The 23,727-nt window shown below is 39.0% G+C and overlaps 2 protein-coding genes across 5 annotated transcripts in view; both read left to right on the plus strand.

Annotated features, from left to right (window-relative positions):
* The first annotated feature begins 295 nt into the window (after nucleotides 1-295).
* lactb2 (lactamase, beta 2) lies at nucleotides 296-4,845 on the plus strand. The gene is made up of 7 exons (XM_085390176.1): nucleotides 296-515; nucleotides 1,041-1,201; nucleotides 1,398-1,518; nucleotides 1,784-1,962; nucleotides 2,501-2,649; nucleotides 3,117-3,204; nucleotides 3,785-4,845. Exons 1-7 carry the CDS (start codon nucleotides 394-396, stop codon nucleotides 3,826-3,828), a joined length of 864 nt encoding a protein of 287 aa, XP_085246302.1. The 5' UTR covers nucleotides 296-393; the 3' UTR covers nucleotides 3,829-4,845.
* A 1,351-nt stretch (nucleotides 4,846-6,196) lies between these two features.
* Nucleotides 6,197-23,727, plus strand: part of LOC146647602 (nuclear receptor coactivator 2-like) — a 56,747-nt gene continuing 39,216 nt past the window's right edge. For 3 of the 4 annotated variants that reach the window (XM_085388297.1, XM_085388301.1, XM_085388300.1), the window contains exons 1-2: nucleotides 6,197-6,359; nucleotides 19,362-19,423. The gene's annotated coding sequence lies outside the window, so the exon portion shown is untranslated. Of the gene's footprint in view, nucleotides 6,360-19,361; nucleotides 19,424-21,276; nucleotides 21,512-23,727 lie in introns of those variants that run through there. The other variant, XM_085388299.1, reaches the window with a different exon arrangement.

Here is a 23,727-nt window from a genome sequence, read left to right on the forward strand (position 1 = left end):
CCTATCAAAAGTACACGTGTGAAAATGTGAGTCAGTTAGATGTGGTGGGAGATGTAAAGATGCGATAGGTTTACCCAGTCAGTTTCGAATTGAAAAGATATACTGTAAAGTACAGCATGAAATAAAGTTACAATAATAATGTGAAAAAGAACATAAGATAAAACGCACAGCAGTACTGACAGCAAGCTTTAAGTGACACATTTAAAATGGGTGATAGAGGATCGTGTCAAAACACTGACGCGGATGAGCGAGCTCAAGACTTTTATTTTGAAATCTTCCTTAGTACGTACAGGAAGTAAACAAGTTTTATATCCTGTATGAGATTCTCCTGAACTTTTACTTCTGTATGTTTTGTTATTTTGTACTGATGATAACTTCACGCCAGCTGGAGCTATGAGCGCCATTATTCCTCGCATAGAGCAGTTGTCTGCTAGAGTGGTTCGGGTTTTGGGCTGTAACCCGGGACCGATGACTCTGCAGGGAACCAACACTTACCTGGTCGGCACGGGCAAAAGGTGACTCTAGTCGAGCCAGTAGTGACGTTTATCATTTTCCCAAAAGGAAACATGAGTAAATGTGTTGTCTGTTTAGCTCATGTGTATTTGAAAGGGACTAGCTGGCCAAAAACTTGACACTCCTTTTCCGTGCAATGTCTTAGCTTGTAGAAATGGGCGCTAATGCCAAATTCCATTTAAAATCTTTTAACTTGAGCATTTTCGCGCTTCTGGATAATAAAGGTGACAGATGGAACAAAGCTGAAATTGTGAAATTAATTGCCAGGGTCTTTTTGTTTCTTCGGCATATACTCATACACTAATAAATAATAATAGTTTGGAGTAATATTTAACAAAAATAGTAGACTACATTTGCAGTGAAAAGGAGCGCTTAGTTCTCTGTAATGTGAATAAAACAGCTATAAAACAATAGCCAACTATAAGACAGAACAATGGAGTACTCATCGGTAGAGTTGGAATATATGAATATGCATAGTTACCTTTAAAACCCTTTGGGTGAATATATAATGAGCAATTATATTCCAGACGGGTGCTGATAGACACGGGGGAACCTGCTGTGCCTGAATACATCAGCAGCCTGAAACAGGCACTGAAGCAGTTCAGCACCAGCATCCAGGAGATCATCGTCACACACTGGCATCACGACCACACAGGTGGAGTAGAAGATATCTGCAGGGACATAACTGGTGAGCCCCTGAATGTGTGGGTATAGTTGGGTTACTTCACCGTTCATCATTACTGTAATCGTGAAATCTATCTAAAAGCCACCTTCTAATGAAAAATCTGTTATTAGTTTAGTGAATCAAAAACTGCCTGTACTTTTTTGGCTTAGAGACTCAGTGAGTCAGTATTCATTTCTTAGGGGTTTTTTTTATCTTGCAGGTTCTGAGGTCCGAGTCAGCAAACTGCCTCGCTCCAACAAAGCAAGAGAGACAGCAGGAAGCAAAGACTACAATTACCTAAAAGATGGAGATGTTGTTGAGACGGAGGGAGCCACACTCAAGTCAGTTCAGTTTTTACACGTTGTGAATTTATAAAAGAGCATTAAAAATACATCTGTCATAATATACACAGAAGAACAATAGCTCAAAGACTTTTTCAGGGTGAAAATATACAAACCAATATCATGAAATCTGCTGCAGTACCAACAAAAAATAAAATTTGTTAATATTCCTTTAGTTATGGTTATTATCATTCTGCACACTGACATGGCTTTTGTCTGAATCTACAATCAGACAATTGAGCAGAGAGCCATTTCTTTTTCCCAGAGTGCTTTTCACTCCGGGCCATACTGATGACCACATGGCCTTGGTGCTGGAGGAGGAGCGGGCTATCTTCTCTGGAGACTGCATCCTGGGCGAGGGCACGGCCGTGTTTGAAGACCTCTACGACTACATGAAATCTCTGCAAATCCTGCTGGACTCGGAGGCTGACCTCATCTACCCTGGTGAGCAAGGATACGCTGATGCTTGGCCCTCTGTTTTATTTCTTAAAAAACCCTCTGGATAATGTTTTTTCCCCCCCCCTCAACCTGTTTGCACACAATCACACAATGTGGTACATCATCACTACACCAGTGAGAAATGTATATTTTAATAAAAAAATGTAGGTAAGTCTAGTTTGATACACCATTCTGCAGATACCATGCTGTATCACAGATCATCGTCTCCATTATATTAGATAATGGTGAATTGCTTTTCCATATTTATTGCGAGGAGTGTTTCATGACATTGTTATAAGTTACTCTATGACTTCCACTTCTAAGATCCGCACCTATTCACTCACCGAAACGCCTCGAATAATTCTTTTTTTATTTTTAAACCAGTGAATATTTACCTTATTTTCAAAATAGCTGCCAATAAATTGTCCGTTGATCGACTTTACTTGTTTCAGAGCTACCGGCTGTGCCTCTCTGACGTGCATTCATTTAACAAAGTCTTTCCGATGACTGGAGAAAAAGCTTGCTGCTGCTGTTCTCTGTGCAGGCCACGGACCTGTGGTTCAGGATGCTGGCTCTAAGATCAGACACTACATCAGTCACAGGGACCAAAGAGAACAACAGATCCTGGCAGCCATTCAGGATGGAGCAGGAAAGCCTTTCAGTTCCATGGAGCTTGTCAAGATTGTGTACAAGGTCAGGAAAAACCTTCTTTTCCTTTGATGCTGTTTCCAGCTTGTTGTCAAAGGTAGACTGGGTAGACTTCTACCAGTAATTCTACCATCTTTGACCATGGAAGCAATCTAATCCCTTCTGATTACATTCTAAATGGGCTGGCACTGCTGTACTTGTCTGATCTTGTTGATGTTCACACTCATTGCAGAGCATTTGTTTCTGCTAATCAGATGATCAACAATATTACAAGAAATAGACTTAAAAAGAGAGAGATTAATAATAACTCGGAATTAAATGCAGAATTAAACGGTTTCTTGAAATGTTTCTGTTTTATTAATGGCTGCCTGTGAAGCACTTTTCTCAGCTCTGGTGGTTTAGCATGTGCTATACAATTGACTTTGACCTTGGCCTGATCCCATACAGACTGATCTGTTTTGAGGCTGGATCACAAAAAAATGACACTGAAACTTGTGTTGCTTTTCTCTCAGGACACACCTAAACACCTGCACCAAGCAGCTAATGTGAACCTGGTTCATCACTTAAAGAAGCTGGAGAAAGAAGGCAGAATCAGTCTGGGTATGGTCTCATTTACTTCCTTTACAAATAAGTTCCAGCAGATACTGTAATGATTTAAATATGATCCAACAAAATAGACGTATCTCACCATGTTGTTTTTTTTAATGCCTCAGCTCTGGCAGCAGCTCTTTGTTGCTGCTGGGAAATTTCTGCTCATTTGGTACAAAGGTTTGCTTGGACTCAAAGAAGGCCTGATTAGATTTTGGTGACCAAAGATCAAAGTCTTTGTGACTTCACATCCATCCTATTCTTTCGAACGTGATATATCAGGAATATCTAGGGAGGGAGGAACATGATTATATCAGAGATACGTGTTCTCTTAGACTCATAGATGAACTGATAAGAAATCAGTGGTCAAAGTTCAAGGTAACTGTGACCTCATGAAACCAATTTCTGTCCTGTAACAGATGAGTCTGAATAGACAGGTTGTAAACTTCAACATGCATGGTGAGCAGAGGTATACGACTGTGAGTTGGTAGTTTTAGTTACTATACTTTAGGACTGCAGGTTAATTATAACTGTGCTGCTGTCATTTAGAAAATTTGGCTGTGACACAAATGTAAACCTTTCTTTCCCGCAGTGAACGAATCTTCACAGAGCAGCAAATGGAAGAGCAATCTGTGACGTCCACTGACAGTGAGATGAAATGGAGCGTTGGGCTGGGATTTTCAAGATCAACAGCTAATGATTTTTGAATGCGAGATGATTGCTTTCAGCGCTATGTTTGTGCTGTACACCAGTGCTGATTGAGAAATGTTCTAGAGGAAAAATCTGTTGTATTAGTCACACCCGTTGCTTCAGATATTTCACAACTCAAAACACACAAGGCACAGAAAACAAAGGGACTCACCAGGACTGAGCTGCAGCCTGTGTTATAGTTAAACAAGGCTAAAATTTGCCTCAAGGTCAGCCGCCTGTGGCCGCATGAAGAATAACCTCATCCCCTAACACTTCCCCTGTCCCCCCCCCCCCCCCCCCCCCCTAATTAAAACTGCTTAACTGATTCTATGTCTTCTTTTTTTGAGTTGAGGCTGTTAAAGTGAGCTTTTTGTGTTGATTTAAAAATAATTGTCAGCATTGTCTTCCATTTAACAATACTTTCTTGTCATGTAAGTGGGATGAGTAGGATTTATACAGTATAAAATGAATGTACTGTACTTTATTTTACTGAGTTTTGTATATAATGAAGCCCAGAAAGTAAATAATCTCATAACATTTGTCATTGAGTTGTTATTTATGAGGCTGGCACTTCCCTATCACAGGTGTGTTATTGCAATATCTCAAGAAAGGTTTCATGTGGGTAAAAGGAAATTCATTGCTTAACTGTTCAGCTGTTTCTGGGTATAGAATTTTTTTATGCAGGCACTCGGTTAAGAAAGATTTGTCAAATAAAGCATAAAGTGTGTGTATGGGAATGGGAACTGGGGAAAATAAAACATTTTGGTGCTTTCCCAGACTGTTGACCGTGACACAATGAGAAATCTAAATAGTGATGTGTACAGAAATATATTTATATTTTATATCCAGCTGTTTTCTCCCTTTGCGAACTTTAAGCCGTCTGTCTTTTCAGTCATGTTAATGAATCTCTAAACTTTGCACTGGAAATGCTGCACACACACAGTCAGTCGCTAGGTGGCAGTATCTCTTAATTTTATGGCAAAATTCATCGTACCATGGTCAGTTACAATAATTTGCATTATAATTGTTCTAGTTTTTTAGAAACTTGTTTTAAAAAAATATTATATGTAAATATGCGTTGGAATACTGTGAAAAAAAAGGTTAAAATTAAACTGTGAGTGAATTATGTACATGGACCTCCATGTTTCCCTTTTCAACATTTTGCTCATTTGGGATTCAGTTGTGTCTTTACTGAAAATCTCTCACCTTACACTAAAAAAACTGCAGTGCATAACTAATGCAGGACATTTGATGGACACCTAACACCTATACGGTGTATTGTGGACAGAAATATAATTGTAGGTTTAATTTGTGAAATACACTTTCATATATATAGGCCACTGTCAGAGCGTCTAAATCTTAGAACTGTATGAGCATGTTTATGGCATTCACTAAGTATTGGCAAAGGGAGAACATGTATTTAAGAGACTACAGGAAAATATTTTGTAAGTTACTAACTACACCCTACATACTATATCTGGAAGCAGCGGTGTCAAACAAGGGGGGCAGAACCAGCCTGCAAGAAAGAACCGATCTTGCTCACTGGATTGTTTGCAAAGTTTTAAAATTTCAGTCAAGTTATTCATAATTTCGCACTGCAATACCTGGTGAGTCACTGTCAACAAAGTTCTAATTATAGATTAAAATACTACAGCTGTTTAATTCCAAGAACTCTTACTTCATGTCACCTGTTCTGGTCTCAAACTTTAGGATTATGGGACTTTCTGACTTGCATCAAAGATGGTGGAATTCCTAATCTGTTGACTATGACTGTGACGGCCGGTTGTTATCTTGTTTTATATTTTGGCCACCCCCATTTTTTATATTAATTTGTAATTTAGGTTATATTAACTTTCTGTTGTCTTATACAGCTGTTTAAATGCGCTTTATAAATACGTCTTAATTAATTATTTGCACATCTGCGTTAAACTGTAATGCACACGTAATACAACATATTGCTGAAACTGCGTTTTTAAAAGTATCATACGTCGTTCACCATTTGTTCTATAAATGTGAATGTTCCCATAACGAAAAAGAAAAAAGGGACTTTATATGGGTGTCTTATTTTGGTGGTTTACTTTTCTTTTATCGCAGTCAGAACTGACAAAATAAAAAGTCACAAACTATCTCACAAATAAAATAGAAATAAAAATTGCATTCAGGGCTTTTAGTTCAGTTTTCCCTTTGAATAACTAGCTGACGGGAGTTTGCGTGCACGAGTGAGGCTGAGAAAGGGCGAACTGCAGAGACACCCAGCTCTGGCGTGTGGTAATGAGATGAGTGGAGGTGGGGGTGGTGGCGGTGGAGACGGAGGAGGGGGGTCTACTGGTAAAGATAAACAGCCGAGCCGAGGAGCCTCTGAGCCAGATGAACATGGCGGCTCCGGTCCAGGACGCCGCTGTCGCTCCGTCCCGCTGACCGACATCTCCCCGACGACATCCCGCACGTCAGGCACCCACGGTCTCCCAAACTCTCAGGTAAGTTTCCCGTCATTCTCTTGACCCCCACTTCTCCCGTTAGTCCCACCTCCAAAAACACGTATTAACGTAAGGGCTCGTGCAAAGTGTCCACTAATTTAAATCGAGTTCTATACTAAAATGATGTGCATTTGTTGTTGTTGTTTCATGTTTTTTTGTTTTCCTTCATGGCGGTTCTACATTTTTATTGGGTAGTGAAAATATACCACAGGGTTAATTAGTTGATTACAGGAAATAACGTTATGTTCGTCCAGTATTTAAACGCGCAGGTCATTCATCCGTGTTCACGAACCGGGTCTGACGGCGAGTATACTTCGCTGTGTTTATCGGCCAAATCGGCTGATTGACAGCTATCACTACTGAAACGGGGTTTCGGGCGAAACTAGCTCGGTGGATAAAAATGCTAATTTCCGTTGGTAACCTGCCAAATCCACGACTAGGGTTCAAATGTTCGGCAGAAGAAGTGAACGCAGATTGGCTCTGCTGTTTGTTTAAGATGTTTAAGCAACCGTGTTACAACGGCACAAATATCCCAACCAGGACTTCGCCGTTTAACTTTTAACGGTTAGCTGTTTAAATCCCCTCTTCCTGATCGAGAGAAGCGACAACTGCTGGTTTATGTGAACCTCCGCTGTAGCCACAAGCGTTCAGTGCTCGCTTGTTGCTCCTGTTAAAGTTTCATGTAACCACCCATAATTAAACCCTCGTTGATCACAGATGGGTTTATCAGATTAAGACAGACATATAATTGTTTAACAGTGAACATTTTATGATATTGTCACACTGGTTCATATCGCTTTGACTTCCTCAAGCAACTCAGGCGTCAAGCGAAACAAACGCAAGCATACACTTCCGGTTTGTAGTTTCAAAGTAAAACCAGAGACGCTCTAAAAGAGCTGTTCCACTTCCTATTACTAATCCCATTGAACAGAAATTGGCTGAAATTCTGCAGCGGGCCCACATAAATTATTTTATTTTTGGAAATACAGAACACAGATCTAATATTTGTTTAATGTTCAGACTTATAAAACAACTTTTATGTCCTTTTCTCATAAAAACACTTCTGTTAATACATGCTAAGTAATTGTTTAGAATTTGTGGCACTTTACCAAATTAAAACAAGTTGTTAAAAGCAAAGTCAACCCACAAGATACATTTTAAAGTGTGTACATGTAGCAGCTGGTTGTGGTGGTCTAACTGCCATCAGGAAATAAAAATTTCTGCTTTTGTTTCAAGTTTCAAGCCTGAAACTAACATATCAGCTACAGTGAAGCAGTTCACAGCCATGTACCCAAGTCCCTCAAATACTTATTTCACTATAATTAACCCATAAACAAAGACCATAATGGAAATGTTAGAAGAAAAAATGTTTAACCCATAGAAATTGCTGGGATACCTCTATAGGATGCTATCAGAGGTCCAGAGAGCTAGTGTTCTTCAATATATTAAAATTTCCATGTTTTTGTTGTTAATTCAGTTTAAAGATACAATTGTAGGTAGTTCATAACATGTTATTTCATGATGGTATAATTCCAGCATTTAGTAGAATGATGTCACAGTTTAAATGGCTGTTAATAATAGATTTTTAATAATTAAAAAACAAGTGTCTTTTCCTTTTCTTCCATCTAATTTGACATAGTTTATCAGCTAGCTCTACTGTGTTGTGAGGGGATGCTTATCTCTCCAGAATGTGTTTTTTTTTTTTCAGGTTTGAAGCTGCAAACAAACAATAATAAAAAGGCTAATTATCTGAAAGAACATGTTATTTCAAGTGATATTATCGTTTTAGTCCAGTGGGAATAGTCGTAGGTGAAAATCCATTAGAGACTGGTAGATGGATAGAAACTACTGACATTATTATCGTCATCATTTTTTTTAATGTATTTAAAGTCATAACAGGCTATACTCTGTAAAGATGGGAGGACGTCTGCTGGTTTGTCAAGAAGGGCGTTGTGTGATTTGAGACCAGGCGTTTAGGAAATGAGGGATATTTACATCAAACTTGCGTCTTTTTTTTCATGATATATGATCCTTGAGAGTGCTTTCACTTTTGCTTTTCCTTTGTTATATGTGTATGCTGTTAAAAGCCAATTTGCAAAGCAAAAGCCAAATGATTTGCACTTTAGAGTGGCCAAGTTTGAGATATTACAATCATCCCTCTTATATATTCAGCAGATTGCTCCTTTTTGGACTACATAGCATGTGTATGTATGCTAACAGGACAGCATAGAATGAGGAGTGCGGCTGTGACAAAAACATGTCGTGCAGGTTTACGCTGAAAAGAAACACTCACAGCCCAGAACGTATTGTCTTGCAGTGAGGTGGGCCTTTTTAAATGCAGGCATAAGAATTTGTCTTTATTTGCTGTTGTGCTGGTTTCTCTGTGTTTGCTATTGTGCATGTATCTTACTACAGGAAACCTGACAGTTTGCCTACGTGACAGGTGCCATCTGATTCCTCTGGAAATGTTATCTTTGAGGGCTGGGCTTATGATTTTTTTTTGGGCTCTTTTAGGCTTATTTGCTCTTCCCGGCACCCAAAACTGAACTTTGAAAGGGATTGCAACATGTAGGCCAAGTGTTCAGGTTCTGTTTAACCCTTCTTTTTGTACCTTTTTTCTCTCTAAGGGGTTAATAGGCATTATGCTATTTATGCATAGAAACAGTCAGGCAGCACAAAATACCGTGCATGCTTTGTTTTAGTCAGGGATTCACCTCTATCTGTTTGCTCTGTGTTTTTGTAACATTTTCATTACAGTTACAGAGTAGTGTCTTGTCTGATTAAATTCTAGCACATTACAATACAATGTTCAATGCCAAAACTACCTTATAGTGCTGCAGCAAAGTGCAGGAATGTACTTAAGTCCAAGATCTTAACACAAATTTGGCAGCCTGCCCAATGAGGGATCCTTAGTGGCTTGAATTCACTAAACCACATGAGGGCTCAAATAATGTCCTGACCAATGACGGCAGCAGCAGGAGAAGGAGGAAGGGCAAGGCTTGACTGTGCATTTCTCCTCAGTTTGTTTTCTATGACGTTTTATCCTGGGACAGCAAGGAAATAGATTCACACATTTAAATCATAGCCATCAATCCCTGATGTTATCCTGGTCTTGGATTTAAAATAAATCTAGTCCTAATTTAATGTGAGTGAATTAAATCAGATATAGACGTGAAAGTAGTGACAGACTATAAAATAAACATGCCAAAATTGTAGCTGTAGCAAATTCAGGTGGTGAGCACTGGGTTCCGTATCTACTTAAGAGCAAACGTTGCCTTCAGTGTTTCTCACCCACAAGCTGATATTGTTAATTTGGGAATGATTTAGGGGGGTATTTAAATACCAGCACAACTGGTTCATCTGTACATCTACTAGTATTTACCAAGGGGTGTATGTGTGGGTGTGTGCATGCTTGTCGACTTATCTGTGTTTGTTTATGTCTGTCTCCTCTCTCTGCCACCAACTTATCAGACACACTCTGCCCCTGGCTTTCTGTCACGTAGCAGAGACAGTCGCCTTCCAGGTCTGATCCTCCTGAGACCAAGTGCTCTAATTAACCACACACACACACACACACACACACACACACACACACACACACACACACACACACACACACACACACACACACACACACACACACATGTCACTGACTCCCCTGAAAGCTTCCTGTGGTGCCTGAAAACCATAATCACTGTAATATTCCCTCAGCAAAATGAATCTGCAGGATATTGTTACAGTATCTGATGATAACATACGTTTTACTTCTAAATCAAAGTGCATTGACTTGCAGATTTGAATACAAATTATCTCCTTAAACATTACTGAATAATAGGAAGTAACATAAAAGAGTCTTAGAATAGACTTCATATATGAGCGTTTAAAAGGTCAGACGATGTATTGGCTCATGCGCATTTTTTAAGTTATCTTGAATAAGTAAGAGACGATGCTTTAGATTGCAAAATGTTTAAGGCAGCCTATTTTGTACAATCTTTGTAATTGTTACACAGTTTCTAAATTAGTTCTTTCTTATCGTGCTAGATGTGACATACGCCAATACTTTATATCTGCGATAAGCTAATATCAGCTGATATCAGCTAGCCAATTCACTGGTTTTTATCATCTCTGTTGACACATTCAGTAGGTTATTTAACAAAGTTCTCCTTTTATTTATTTTTGTCCAACCATATTATTTTGTTTGACCTTAATGTAAACAGTGAAAAGCCTTGATAAGGGTACTATATAAACCAGTGCAAAATGGAGCACATTTCAGATTGGAGAGCTGTAGTGAAAAATAGGTCTCCTTTTCCTTCTACAGCATTTGGCAGTATGTAGTGATATGGCTTTGTTCTGCAACATTCAGATACAGTGCATACACGATGGGAGCAGCAGCACCCTGACAATAGACATAACACTGATTGATGCAGGTATTGTAGATTCCACACTGACAAGTATATGAAGGCCTTCCTCGGCCTGAGTGACAAGAAGTCATGTAAAAAAGGATGCTTTTGGGTCCATGCTTACTGGTTCCATATGAATTAAGAGGGTAAATAGCAGCCAGATGCTGCTAATAAAATATGCTTCATTTTAGGTGTTTAGCACAATGCTGGAATTTCCCAGTGCTCAGAGAAACTGCAAGAAACACAAGGGCTACATCCTAGACTCTGCAGGCGTCAGTTAGCATGTTAAATCCTAAAGTACAAGGCCTGCATAGAGCCCTGTGAAAACTATATTTTTCACATGAGTGTTCATTAACGTGCCTGCCTTTGGGACCATTTGGGCTTTCATGTAAGAGACTGCACTATCGATTACCCATGCGTCTTTGAGGCTAATTTCTATAAAAGTATAACCCTTCTCTGTGGTGTTTGCAGATCTCCAGATAGATAATGTAGTATGATCCCTACATAACTTTCTGGTTGTGGCTTCCATGAACTATGACATCACCTTTACTCATTTATAGTGGCATTTGACGTGTGGGCCAGCCATTTTCCAAATGAAAAGTTTCTTAACTCCAAAAAATTAAAAAAATTAAAAATTGTTTCATCACTGATGGACTGAAAAAGCAATCATGGAGGTTTTTCAGTTTTGGGTAGACTATCTCAACTTTCTCAACTAAATTATTTCCACAGTTTCCCTCAGTGCCATCTGGAAATTTCTGTGCTCCTGCACTGAAAAATCGTTTTCTATTCCTATTCTATTTTGGATGCATGGGTCAGCATGTGTCGCAGTTTGAATGAACAATGACTAATGTGTCAACCACAATAGCGGCTTAATACAGACTCAAAGTTTTTTGGTCTACCACCTGTTTATTTTAAAAGGCTAATACTTCTAAAGGCTAGATGTGTTTAATAATTTGCCACGATTATGATTTAAAGGACTTAAAGTTTCAGATACATCAAAACATTTGAATCATATTTTTAAAATGTGATCATAATTTATCCTAATGACAGGAGCTGAGAGAACTGAGGAGAGGAGCTCTAATACAACAACAGCAACACATCATTGCTCAGATACTAGCCAAGGCGAAGCACTTGTAGCTATTCTTGCAAAAAGTATACATACTTATTATAGATATACTGGAAACACTTGTTTTGTTTTTTGTTTGTTTTTTCTCGCGGTTATAGTAAAACCATGAGACCTAAGGCATGCTATGAGGCATCTGAAAGTTAAGGATAGTTGTACAAAGAAAAGCTGTTCTTGGGAGATGCAGAGCAACGGCTGAAAAATTCTTGTTATTGTTAGGGGAGCAAGTCAGATCTACATGTCTGTTGCTTATGACTCAAATATGATCTTAATTCGAAATTCAGACAAAGAATAGATTGCAGCAAAAACCACAAGTATTTTGTAATTTCTTGACATGGTGACTGCACACAACAACAGGAGGGGCTTTCATTCATATTCCCTTATTTACCGTATGTGTACCTAAAATAAAATACTCGTGGACTGGAAAGTTTGATCAGTCATCGTCATCATAAATCACCAATGTGTTTCTTCGAAAAATTTTAAAAGACTCTACTGTACTTTGACATATGATAAGATGATACTTATCATATGTCAAATAAGTATCATATATCATGATACTTGTGACTGTGGCCATGATTATAAGACAGTGTGGTCAACACCATTAAGAAGCATTAAGAATTATTTAGTTAATTAATAATTGTTTGTATTGTAAATGATTACATCAAAACCTGACGTAAGCTCAGACCGCCTACAATTTAAATGAAATCTTTTTGTTTGTCATGTATCTGAATGATAGGAAGTCTTTTAGACTCATCCAATACTATTGTTTTTTAATTTGTGCATACTTAGATTTATACTTGCTAAAGCCTCATATTTGCTTCAGCTAAATCTTGGAATCACTTCAAAAATGTAGCCCTTTCCCCTTGTTGTTGGTATATGATAGTGCTATCATAGTACTCATTTTAGTACTGTAAGCTACAGTGTTAGCCAGGGCACAGTTGTGGAAGTTTACATGTATTCATGATGGTAATTTGAGGCTTTTTATGACTTTTCTGAACGGTTCATTGTCTGTTTCAAGATTTTTTTATTCAGCATACACCTTTGCCAACTTTAAAAATTAGAATTGGGTCCACAAGTTTAAATTTATTTTGGATTTTGTCTGGTTTAAACATGGTCAAAAGTACACATACAGGCACATACAAATATAAACATGCATACATAAAACATTTTTAATCAGTTGTGCTGAAGGTTCTCTAATGTCTTTTAAGTTGACTACAACTGCTAGTTTCTCTTTGGCAGCATAAGAAAACATTTGTTTGACACAACTCACTGGTTCAACCAATATAGAACAATGAAAAAGTCTAAGGAACTCAGTGAGGTTCTAAGAAGGAGAACTGTAGATTTATTCAAGTGTTTCCAAACGCAGATTCTGGGATGATCGGTTCAAATAATTTACGTAAATGCAAGTGGTTCTGATATGCCACCACTTTGCCGATGTCGGGAAAAAGACCTAAACTGTTGACCTCAGATGAGAGGGAGGATGTTCAGAAACATTTTAGGATTCAGCAAGGTTCAAACCTGCCTGGGTAGAGAGGGTGCAGGGCAAAAAAAGAAACCACTGCTCCAAAATCAACACCTTCAACTTCAACTGCAGCTGTACATGGACAAGCCAAATGTTCTTCCAATGATACATTGCACAAAGGGCATGCAATACTGAAGAAGGAGGACTAGCTCAAAATTAATCAATTTCACCTCAAATCAGCTGCTAGATGGTGGAAACTTCGGTGGTCCAATAGGACAATGATCCCAAACACATAAGAACTGGTTTTGGAATGGATAAAGGAGGCTGATGTTGGGCTTCTGGAATGGCCTTCCCAAAGCCCTGACATTAACTCGATTGTAAATTTGTGGACTATGCTTAAAAGCCAGTACTTTAGTGAACCCTTTAGATCTGTTTTTTTGCAGTGGTTTTGACAACTGATTTAAGAATAGCAAAGAGAGCAATCAGTAATGCTTACCACTTAAAATACACTTTTGTTGAGGCTCTTTCAAACTTGGGATGAATGAATAGCATCTCAGGCAAGATTTATGTTTCTATTTTTATTTTTTCTTAGATTCATTATTGACTAATTTGGGAAATATGCCTAAATCCAAATGAATACTGTAATTTGAACTAATAAATGTGGAAAGATTTGTCCTTCTAAACACAGTTTTCCATCACCAGTTTACTCTTAGATTTAATTTGAAAGTGGTATTTAAAGTGGCAGAAAAAAGTCTTAAAAGTCTTCAGTTTGACTTGCTTAAACCACATATGCTACAGTGAGACAGTGAAAGTCAAATTTTAAAACTAGCAAGTATCAAGACACCTTCTGGCAGATACATTTACAGTCATTTTTTTCTCATTTTTTTTTATAAACACTGAAGACTGCAGCTGGCTATGAAAGCGCAGCATGCAGCCTCACATGATTTGAGTTTCTGGCTTTGAATTCACTCTCTCTCAGCTGTTGTGTTGTCGTGGCAGAAAGTCTTAGTTTTACAGTAAACGTCTGTTGCATATAAGGGATACATATAGCAGATTAAAGTGCTTAAACAAAGCAATAAACCAGCATGTTGCCACTCAGCTGAGGAGCAGGCTGCAAAGCTAACTTGCCTTCCTATGTGCAAACCATATGGAAAGCTGTGCAGGGTTGAAGCAGTAGACCCGTGAGCCAAGTGTAGCAGGTTGCATAACAAGTGCTAATTTGGTTAGCTGGAGCTGATGGCGGCTGTAATTCTCCAGCACTATGACAGCAGAGCTGTGTTACAGAGAGAGAGAGAGAGAGAGAGACTCCACAGGCTTCCAGCTGGATAATACAAGCTAATAGCATAACAGGCTTTTGCAGAACAAACGCAGGCCATGGCCAGAGCTAATTGTGTTGTTCATCACAGCCTTTTGGTGACAGACCATTGCTGCAAAGATGACAGTAAAGAGGTTAAGCAGCACTGTGGCCAAAATGCATATTATGGCTTGATTAAGTCCATTCTGATGTCCATTTGTTACTCCGATCCTATTCTCACCATGAGACTCTGGAGATGAATCAAAGTCACGTAATGACAAGTTATTAAATTCAGGAAATAACTGAAAAATTTTAAAAGTTTATAAATATCCTTTTGTCCACATGTGATCAAAGAGAGGTCATCAAAGCTGAGCTTCTTGTGTTTTGGTTTAGCATCACATCTGTGGCTGAGAGAGAATAATTAGATTAAGAGTAAAAGCAGATGACAGGGCTGCTTTTGAAAAACTTGTCATTTTTAAGAGTTACTTAAGTCATTTGTGGCTTAAGGGTAATTTTTGTGCAGTCTTAAGATGAATGATTGAGCAGAATTTGTAATTAGTTGACATGCTAACCTCCCTGAATGACTGTGGGTGCTTTTGTTCATATTCACAAATTAGTCATATGTTTCACATAACATTATAAGACATGGGCGGAATCTCACAGTTTCACAAGAAATTTGATGCATAATTGTGAACATTGCAAATTGCAGATGGGCTGTTTTTGCACATCTTATATGGGATTATATATTTTGCGTTACTGGCCAGGATTATCAGCCTATGCGTCTAACTTGTGTAATGTGTTAGACGCATAGGCTGTATACTGTAAACCAGCTCTGAGCTCGGTGTAGCTGTGGATGTCTGTGTTACCATAGAGCTGCTTAGTAACAGAAATTAATCACAGTCAGGAAGTAGGCCGTCTCTCTGTGTGGCTCTCATTGACTTTCTGTAGCTCCCTCTCACTCTTCCCTCTCTCTATCTAACAGACACTCAGTGTGTGTGTGTGTGTGTGTGTGTGTGAATGTGTGCATGTCAGTGTGTATGTGCGTGCTTGGTTACCACAATGTCTATTATGCAAATAATTAACAGTGTAACCCTCCATTGCTAACTACAAAGTTTGGTCTTTACACAATTGCCATGACTCTGTAGGTGCAAATATGTGTTTCTTTGTTTTTGCTGAAAGCAAAGTTCAAGTCACTTTGGGGGCCCATTGTTTATTTTTTTAAAACAGCCTTTAGAAATTATTTGCATGTTCTTTCCTTTGAGAAAAGGCTGTTTCCGAAAGGGAGAAAACAGTCCAACTGGTTAATCTGTATTTTACTGGTGCTTCAGTGTGCATCTTACTGTCTTGGTTTGTTCTACTTGAGGTCCTGGGTAAAATGACTGACAAAAATGTACCCTTTGCAGTACCTAAGTTTGCAGTGCACAAAGTGGGCTGGGTGACAGCCACAGGATTTTTCTGTCATCGTGCATGTGCGCAGGAAGAACATTTGTGCTTGCATGTGTGCTTGTGCAATTCACAAAGGAGTTGGGTAGAGATCAGCTGTCCATCTTTCCTCCACAGACACTGACACACTCTGATGCACACACAAACTGACAAATGCACACACACGCACAGCTATCTCAGTGGTGGCAGGTGCATGTTAAAGTGCAGTGTGGTTTGAGTGTGCTGTGTCCAACTGACTGAGAATGCTGCTGCCACACGCACGCACACACACACACACACACACACACACACACACACACACACACACACACACACACACACACACACACACACACACACACACTAAGTAACAGTGAACAAATCGGGGGGAAGAGCAAGCAGATGTTTCAGATTTGGCCACTGACCAAAAAAAATAACTTCTTCTTTTTAGTACTTTTCATTTGGTGTTCTTGATTACAGTAACTACACACACACACACACACACCACAAGCATGCAACACATTACCACTGTGCTAACGATCTCGATTTGGTAGGTTTGACTCTTCCATTTATTTCATCTATTTTAACTTGTTAAACTTTCAAGCTGCAACATATTGCATTATACACATCATAATGTTTTTAAAACTGGTTGGTCAACCCTGTCCATGCCCACAGTGAGCAATGCATGCGGATACCGAGTACTGATACCAGTTAAATGACTGGACTGTATTCTTTTACTACGAGGAAGCAATTGGGAATTGCTCTTTTATCTGCAAGGCAATGTCAGGCTTGGCTTTCGCTTTCCAGACTTTGTAAAACAAATTGTAACAGGCTTATTAAGTCTAGTAATAAATGACAAGACAACCAAGATGAATTCAATCTAAAATAAAAGTAAAAAGTGTGTATGTTATTCGCCTAATCTTTTTTGCACTAGTTTCATTTCAGCTCAGATTTAGAATCTTCCCTGCCCACAGCTTTCATTTCATACTAGTTTCTCCTTTCGCTGCTCTCAGTCTCGCCGTGAGTGCACCTACACACAAACACAGATGCACATGCACACATGTGTTTACATGGAGCTGACAAGAGGCAGGCGAGGTGAAATAATATTAATCAAGTTGACAAAATGTGTTATGTTAATGTATGTGAAATAAATATTTCCCAATAAGTGTTAGACTGAACATTGCAAGAGGGAGAGTGCAAGAGCAAGTGAGAGAGAGCTATGTTAGCTCTCCTGCTAGCAGTGCATTGCTACTGATTCATACTTTATTAAACACACAACAACATAGGCTTGAATTGCATAGATTGGCCCAGCTGTCGGCTTTTTGAGTCCGGATCAGTCTGATATTGGATCAGTACATCCCTGTGGCCGCATCAGCCTTTATTCCTATTTTGTGACATATTCTTTTGTTTGATGCTTCACATTATGTCTCTAAGGGAAAACAAGTTTCAGCTTCCTGCATCGAACGCTGAATTTGTTTAAACATAAGTACGTGAATGTTCATAGCCCCAAACCTCAGTATTAGTGAAATTGTATTTATAACTTATTTACTACTATGTCAGAAGTGGAAAAGAACAAAGTCACAGTAACAGTTCTTGTCAAGGACTTTTGGTAAAGATGTACAGAAAATTATGGAAAAATACTGAACGCTTCACTTCTACAGTCGGAGGATTTTGCAGGTCTGTTATGCTGTTGCACTGGACGTGTCGCTTCTGTGTTGAATTCTTAGGGCACGAGATGGTAAATCGTCACTCAAACCCACAGTGTGGGGTTTTCCTTTAATTTGCCATCCCTTTTAACACTGAGGGGGGAAGAGGATGTGATTCAACACAGAGAGTATGTGATGCATAATAGTTCCTGAAAAAAATGAGTTTTTACTTGATTACAACAGATATATATGTGAGGGAGGGTGACTGAAATCCAGTAAACAGGTAGGCTCTTTCTGTCTTTCCACAGCAGCAGGACATGTGACCTACACTTTGGACTTTACACACACGCACATAGTTGTCTGCAACATGAAAATGAAAGGGCACGCTGTAAAATGGTTCTGAAATATCTGATCGTTAGGGAGGGATTTAAGTAGATTTCCACTACACTTCAGCTGTTCAAATAAAAGGAGACCAGTTGTTTCATAAAATAGGATGTTTCTTGAATATGAACCAAAGCCAGTGGGAACTCGATGAACCTGGAGCAGCACCATACTGTTCCAGGTCAACCTCACGGTGTGAAAAAGGCCTCCGAGCTCTCGGAATCTTCCTCCCAGGCAGGGTCATTGTCTGGGAAAAGCTGCAGGTATCCTTGTTATTGTGGGCAGGAGTGCGATTTCCAGCATAACTGGTGGGTGATGATTAAGGTTAAATTCTGCTAAATGATTTTACCCTGTAAAAGACGGCAGCATATTTAGCAAGCACACACTCTTACACATTTGATCTAGGCGTGCCCTGCATCTGTACTTGATGATGGGTTGACTCTTGTGGTAAAATGAAGTGATGTGTCTCACTTAAGTGTGTCTCATGCCTGGAAAGTGATAATTATTCATGCACTTTAGCAACTCAATATGATGTCAAAAAACGTTCACTCAGTACTTACGGGAATGTCTCATCAGTGTTTGTGTTTGTATGCCTTTATTGTTTAATATTAAAGTTACATTACTAGTTTTGGGAAGTTCTCATCCTGTGAAAATACGCTTTATGTTTCTGAGAAAATAACCTGATGATGTCACTGGGGTTGTTATACCTGTGAGCCTGGAGACTAAACATTATTTTATAAACACTGGATTTTGAAAGACACATCTCCGTTTACATCTTCATAGTCACACAAAATACATTGACGTATGCTAATTTGCGCTATGAGAATGATCCAGTGTCTTAAGAGCTTCATCTGTATTAGGGATAAAAAGCTTCGCCAACTTGGCTAATGTTGCGTTGATTTTTGGCCATTTCCAGTTTCTTACAATTTTTCTCAGTTTGTGCCTAAGCTGTTCATTATACATGCAATAATTCATTGTCCACGTGTCTGTATTTCTACGAACAAGATGACATGCATACATTTTATGGTCCTTCAATCTGGGATCCTGTTTTCAAAGTATTACATAGTAATAGACACAGTAAACATAGTAATAAAAGGCTGAAAGAAATGTTATTAACGAAAAAACTATTTTTAAAAGACAAGCAAAGAAACAAAGATTGTGCAGATTCTAGGATCAGCTGTCAGACACATTGCTATTTAAGAAATCTGTTTCGGCCCAACCTTTCAAACACAAACTTAACATTTATCTTTGTTTTTGTTTCATGTGTCTCACAGAGATAACTGAATGATGTTGCCATATCTTTATGGATGTTTACCCATGATGCTTTGCAAATCAGGTAAGCAGAATCTTTATGTTAAGATAGTGTTTTGCTGTATTACAATAGGATGCAATACAAATATAGCATATATCAGTACATATATATGTTAAATTACAATGCAAGTGATACAGAAAAAAATTTTATTTAGGGATGCAGTGGATTTCAACATGCAGATGCACAGATTCTATAAAACACTGAATTTTATTTGAGTTTTTTTTTGGTTTGTATGTTTGGTTTTGTGCTAAGGGAAGCAAATCTCTGTTTTAACAACACAACTGGCCTGTGTTTCACCCCTTCATCACACCATCCAACATCATTTATCCGGTGCAAAACTGGGGTGTTACATCAGATATATTGACCACTGACCAAGTTAAATTCCTACTTACTTGCCAATATACTGACATTAGCAGTGATGATATTGGCCAGTGACAATGGTAGACCATTGTACTGTAACGGCACTCTTGTTTGATTTTCTATAACCAAATATAATTAAATAGCATATTGCATGGCCAAATATCAGTGCCATGGCATCGGGAAAAGTACATTTGCAGGAGAAGTTCAAAGGTCATTCCTCAGTCAGTGTATTTGTGATGGAGTTCAAGTCCTTTAAGATTCGATTCAAGTTTATTCGTTGTGCTACACATGTACCCTTCAACCGGACTTAAGGGTACTTTCACAGCACTATAACAGGACTACTCATCCACTTTTGCACGTCAGAGTATAATCGCCTTCTAACACGGCAACTTGCAGAGTAGAAAATGCAAAAAAAGAAAACAAAACCCCAAAGTTTTCAGTTTCACAGCACTCATCATTCTGCCACTGTGAGCTTAAACTTTAAGCTCTTAAAAAAAAAACAACCATCTGAACATTTGGTTGGGATCATTAAAACTTAAAACATGAAACTAAACCAAAAGGAGCATCACTGGATCAAAGGTAAGGAACACCGTCAGACATTATTTACAGCAGTTCATAGAAACCACAACAGCTCATAAAGCAAAACAGGGACATCCTGACATAAGAACATGGAAAGTGAAAACACAGAAGGACCGTATGTTTTAAGCGAGGGTGACAGTTAACCTAGCAATTTTTGTGCGAGTATGGGGTAGCTGTATGTGTGCGCAAAGCTCTTAGAGCTTTAGCCATTTGTAAAATTACCTCTTAGTGTGTGTTTGTCTCTTTTTTCTGTGACTCATTTCACTTGTGTGTGTGTCTGTGTTTTTGCCATCTCCCTTCATGTAGGGCTTATTATACAAGCAGGGACAATGCTTATTATGCAAGTGCTGAATGTAATAGTCTTTCTCTGTCACTCACTGGCTTCACTGTTTCTGACAGACATCTCTTTCTGCTTCAGTTTTGAAAGTTGTGCGCAAGTTTGAATAATAGAAAATGTATGTATGTATTTATTTTTTTGTTCTTCTTGTTCGCCAAAAATAGACAGAAATATTCAGGCACCCGTAAATTCTGACAGCACTCACATTTCTCATTTTGCCAAATATTTGCAGTTTTTTGAACATCTGCATGTAAGCATTGCAAGTTTGTGAAAAGTGTTGCAACTAGTGATAAAGTAACACATTTTGTACTTTGACTGTTTTGTAACAAATGTCATAGACGGTAATGATTAGTGTATTTTTTTAAAATAATAAAAGCCATCCAGAATTACAGAACAATAGGCCATGTAAATCATCCAGTGCCTAGAACGATTGTGAGCGAGAGGAGGGAGGAGTGTGTTCCTGTGTTGTGGGAGGAGACAGGGAGGAGTGTGTGTATGTGTGTGTTTCTACGTGATGGGGGGAGGGGAAAACAAGCGAGAGAGGGGGAGAGAGAGAGCAAGGGGGAGGGAGGGAGTGAGAGAGAGAGGATTTGCGGCATGTAGTTTGTCAGCTGTCATTAGAGGCAGATGACACACACATACACACAGACACACACACACACACACACACACACACAGGAATAATCTCACAGAGAAGCGAGGGGAAATACAAAACGAGTGTATGGTTGTGCGTGTGTGTGTGTGTGTATGCTGTGAAAACCAGTGTGTTTGCCCGGCCGGCATGGGATGTTTAGCCGGCTCTGGACCTGTTATGGACTGTTTTAACCAAAGCAAAGGTAAGCAATGCTCAGACTCTGATCTGCTTCGTTCTGTTTCATGCTGACAGCAGATTAAAAGGCAAAGTCTATAAGGTTGGTTGACACACTATATTTAAGAACACACTCTTTTTTTCCATATGTCTCAGATGATGACATTAAACAGAAGCAATGTTTAGCAGTGTCGTCAGCTACTTCTTGTTAACTTGAATCAATCAGAAGTTATGTCCCGCTTTAAAGCACCTGTCAGTCACTCATGCTTTGATTGGACATATCTGAGCTAATGTTTATTTAATGTGAATGACAGAAATTAACTTTATATTATGTTATCCCCATGTTTCTTTATTAGCCCACAATGATGAGTTCTGATGCTCACAGTAGGTGTGACTATCCCAGTCATACTTGGACTTTGAGCTGTCATGTATTGTTGTTGTGGTTTTGTGTGTGCGAGCGTGTGTGCGAGCGTGTGTGTGCATGTTGCAATGGGAGTGGTTATGAATGACTGGCCACACACGCAGAGTGCACAGTCAGCAGGCCCGAAGCTGCTCTGTCACCTGAGGTCTAACCGGCCAACTGTTTACTCAGTTTTCTGCACTTCAATAACAACTGTTGGTAAAACTCACCCAGAAAGCAGCAAGTTGGCCGAGTGTAAAATTCACAGGTTTGTGAAGTCGCTTTGCAAATGCTCAGTTTCGTAATGACAAGCTCGCAGTTAAAGGGAAAAAAAGGGGTGGACTTGTTAATATTCTTAGCTAGTGAGGTGTCAGTTCAGTTTTAATCATTTTAACTAATTCCCAACGGCAGTTTTTACACAGGATATTAAATTTCAGTAGAGGAACACTTAAATAAATCTTTAGTGTACCAGAATGTTTCGTTTCCAAGTGAGCACAGCGATCCACGTTTGAAAAATCCATGACTGCTTTTCTCACAAAGGCACACATACCAGCGCCAAACTTGAGCAATCTTAGAGGTTAAACTTTGAAAGACAACTTTCTGAAGCACAATGCAAACAGCTGGCGTTTCATGGGGTCACTGGGCTGTGACTGCATGTTAATTTTCACACAGACACTAGCTGCTTCTGCTGATAAGTCACTCAGGGAGCTGAAGGTGGAGTTTGACCTCTGGGCCAGTAGAACAACGTGAAACTCCTCTGCTATCTCTATCTAGGAGTTTTTGCTTTCACTTTGTGTGGCTTTTTTAAAGTTGCCTACCTCACCGGTGAATTCATCTAATCATGTCTGATATGAGCTGTGGTGTCTTCCCATGTCATAAAAAGGGATTTACTGCCATCTGCAAAGAAAGCAGCATTTTAGTGTTTAGCACAGTGTTTAAATTGGATAAAAGTGGTAAGGTTTGTCTTGAATTCTGCATATGTTATACAATGAAGAGGGACCACATCACTCCAGACCTGGGAACACTGTACTGGCTCCCTTATCTCTCAGAATTGATTCTTTTAAAAGTCACCTTGCTCAAAGGCTTAGGACCAGCCACTGCCTTGTGTCCTTTCTACTGCTGGGTAGCCAAAATCACACCAAAAATGAGAACTGGAGATGCTCCCTCATTTTCAGCTAATATCCTACTTGATAATATTAGTGATTTAAACATTTAAACACCCATTAAAAGCAGGGCTTCTCCTGTCACAAACTGTTATGACAAAATGCCTTTGTGTGTTGTGTAATTGTTATCGTTACTTGTTTGCTCTTTCATCAAACCTGCATCCTCATTTTTTTAGTGCCGCACATGTTGCATGAAAGGTGCTGTACAACCAAAGCAGTATTACACTACAGTATACTGAAAGATCAAAAGAGCTTTGAATGGCTTTTCAGAAGAGTTTCAAACCACCGGCCCTGTACTGTGAACTTGAAACTTGAGCTGAGAAGAGGCAGAAATCATATTTAGGAGTCCAGATTTCATGATGACATAAAACAATCACTTTATTTCCGTCTGTGTCTCGACAAGCACCACTTTTATGTTTTGTGTTTGTTTTTAATGCATGTAGGATGATTCTGCACATTAGAGGAACATAAGTTCTCCTTTGGTGTCTTTCCTAAACTGCAGTGCCGAGGCGGCCCCGATGTTTTTGTTCTGTGCTGTTAAGCAGCCGCTCAGTTTCAGTGTTTACAGCAGAAACTCTTTTGTGTGTGTATGTGTGTGTGTGTGTGTGTGATTATCATCATGTTTGTCCATGTAGAAGCATGGCGTTTTTGTTTGTGTTTTAGTGAGTGTGCATTAGTGTG

Source organism: Rhamphochromis longiceps, linkage group LG18 (genome assembly GCF_057381845.1).
Source record: "Rhamphochromis longiceps isolate RC_006_pf linkage group LG18, R_longiceps_female_GT1.1, whole genome shotgun sequence".
Lineage (NCBI taxonomy): Eukaryota > Metazoa > Chordata > Actinopteri > Cichliformes > Cichlidae > Rhamphochromis > Rhamphochromis longiceps.

Bases quoted from the DNA above. Each gene is read 5' to 3' on its own strand.
- lactb2 (XM_085390176.1), top strand. From the start codon at position 394: ATGAGCGCCATTATTCCTCGCATAGAGCAGTTGTCTGCTAGAGTGGTT. The intron at 1,202-1,397 runs GTGAGCCCCTGA...TTTATCTTGCAG, and splicing joins TATCTGCAGGGACATAACTG to GTTCTGAGGTCCGAGTCAGC. The intron at 2,650-3,116 runs GTCAGGAAAAAC...CTTTTCTCTCAG, and splicing joins TTGTCAAGATTGTGTACAAG to GACACACCTAAACACCTGCA.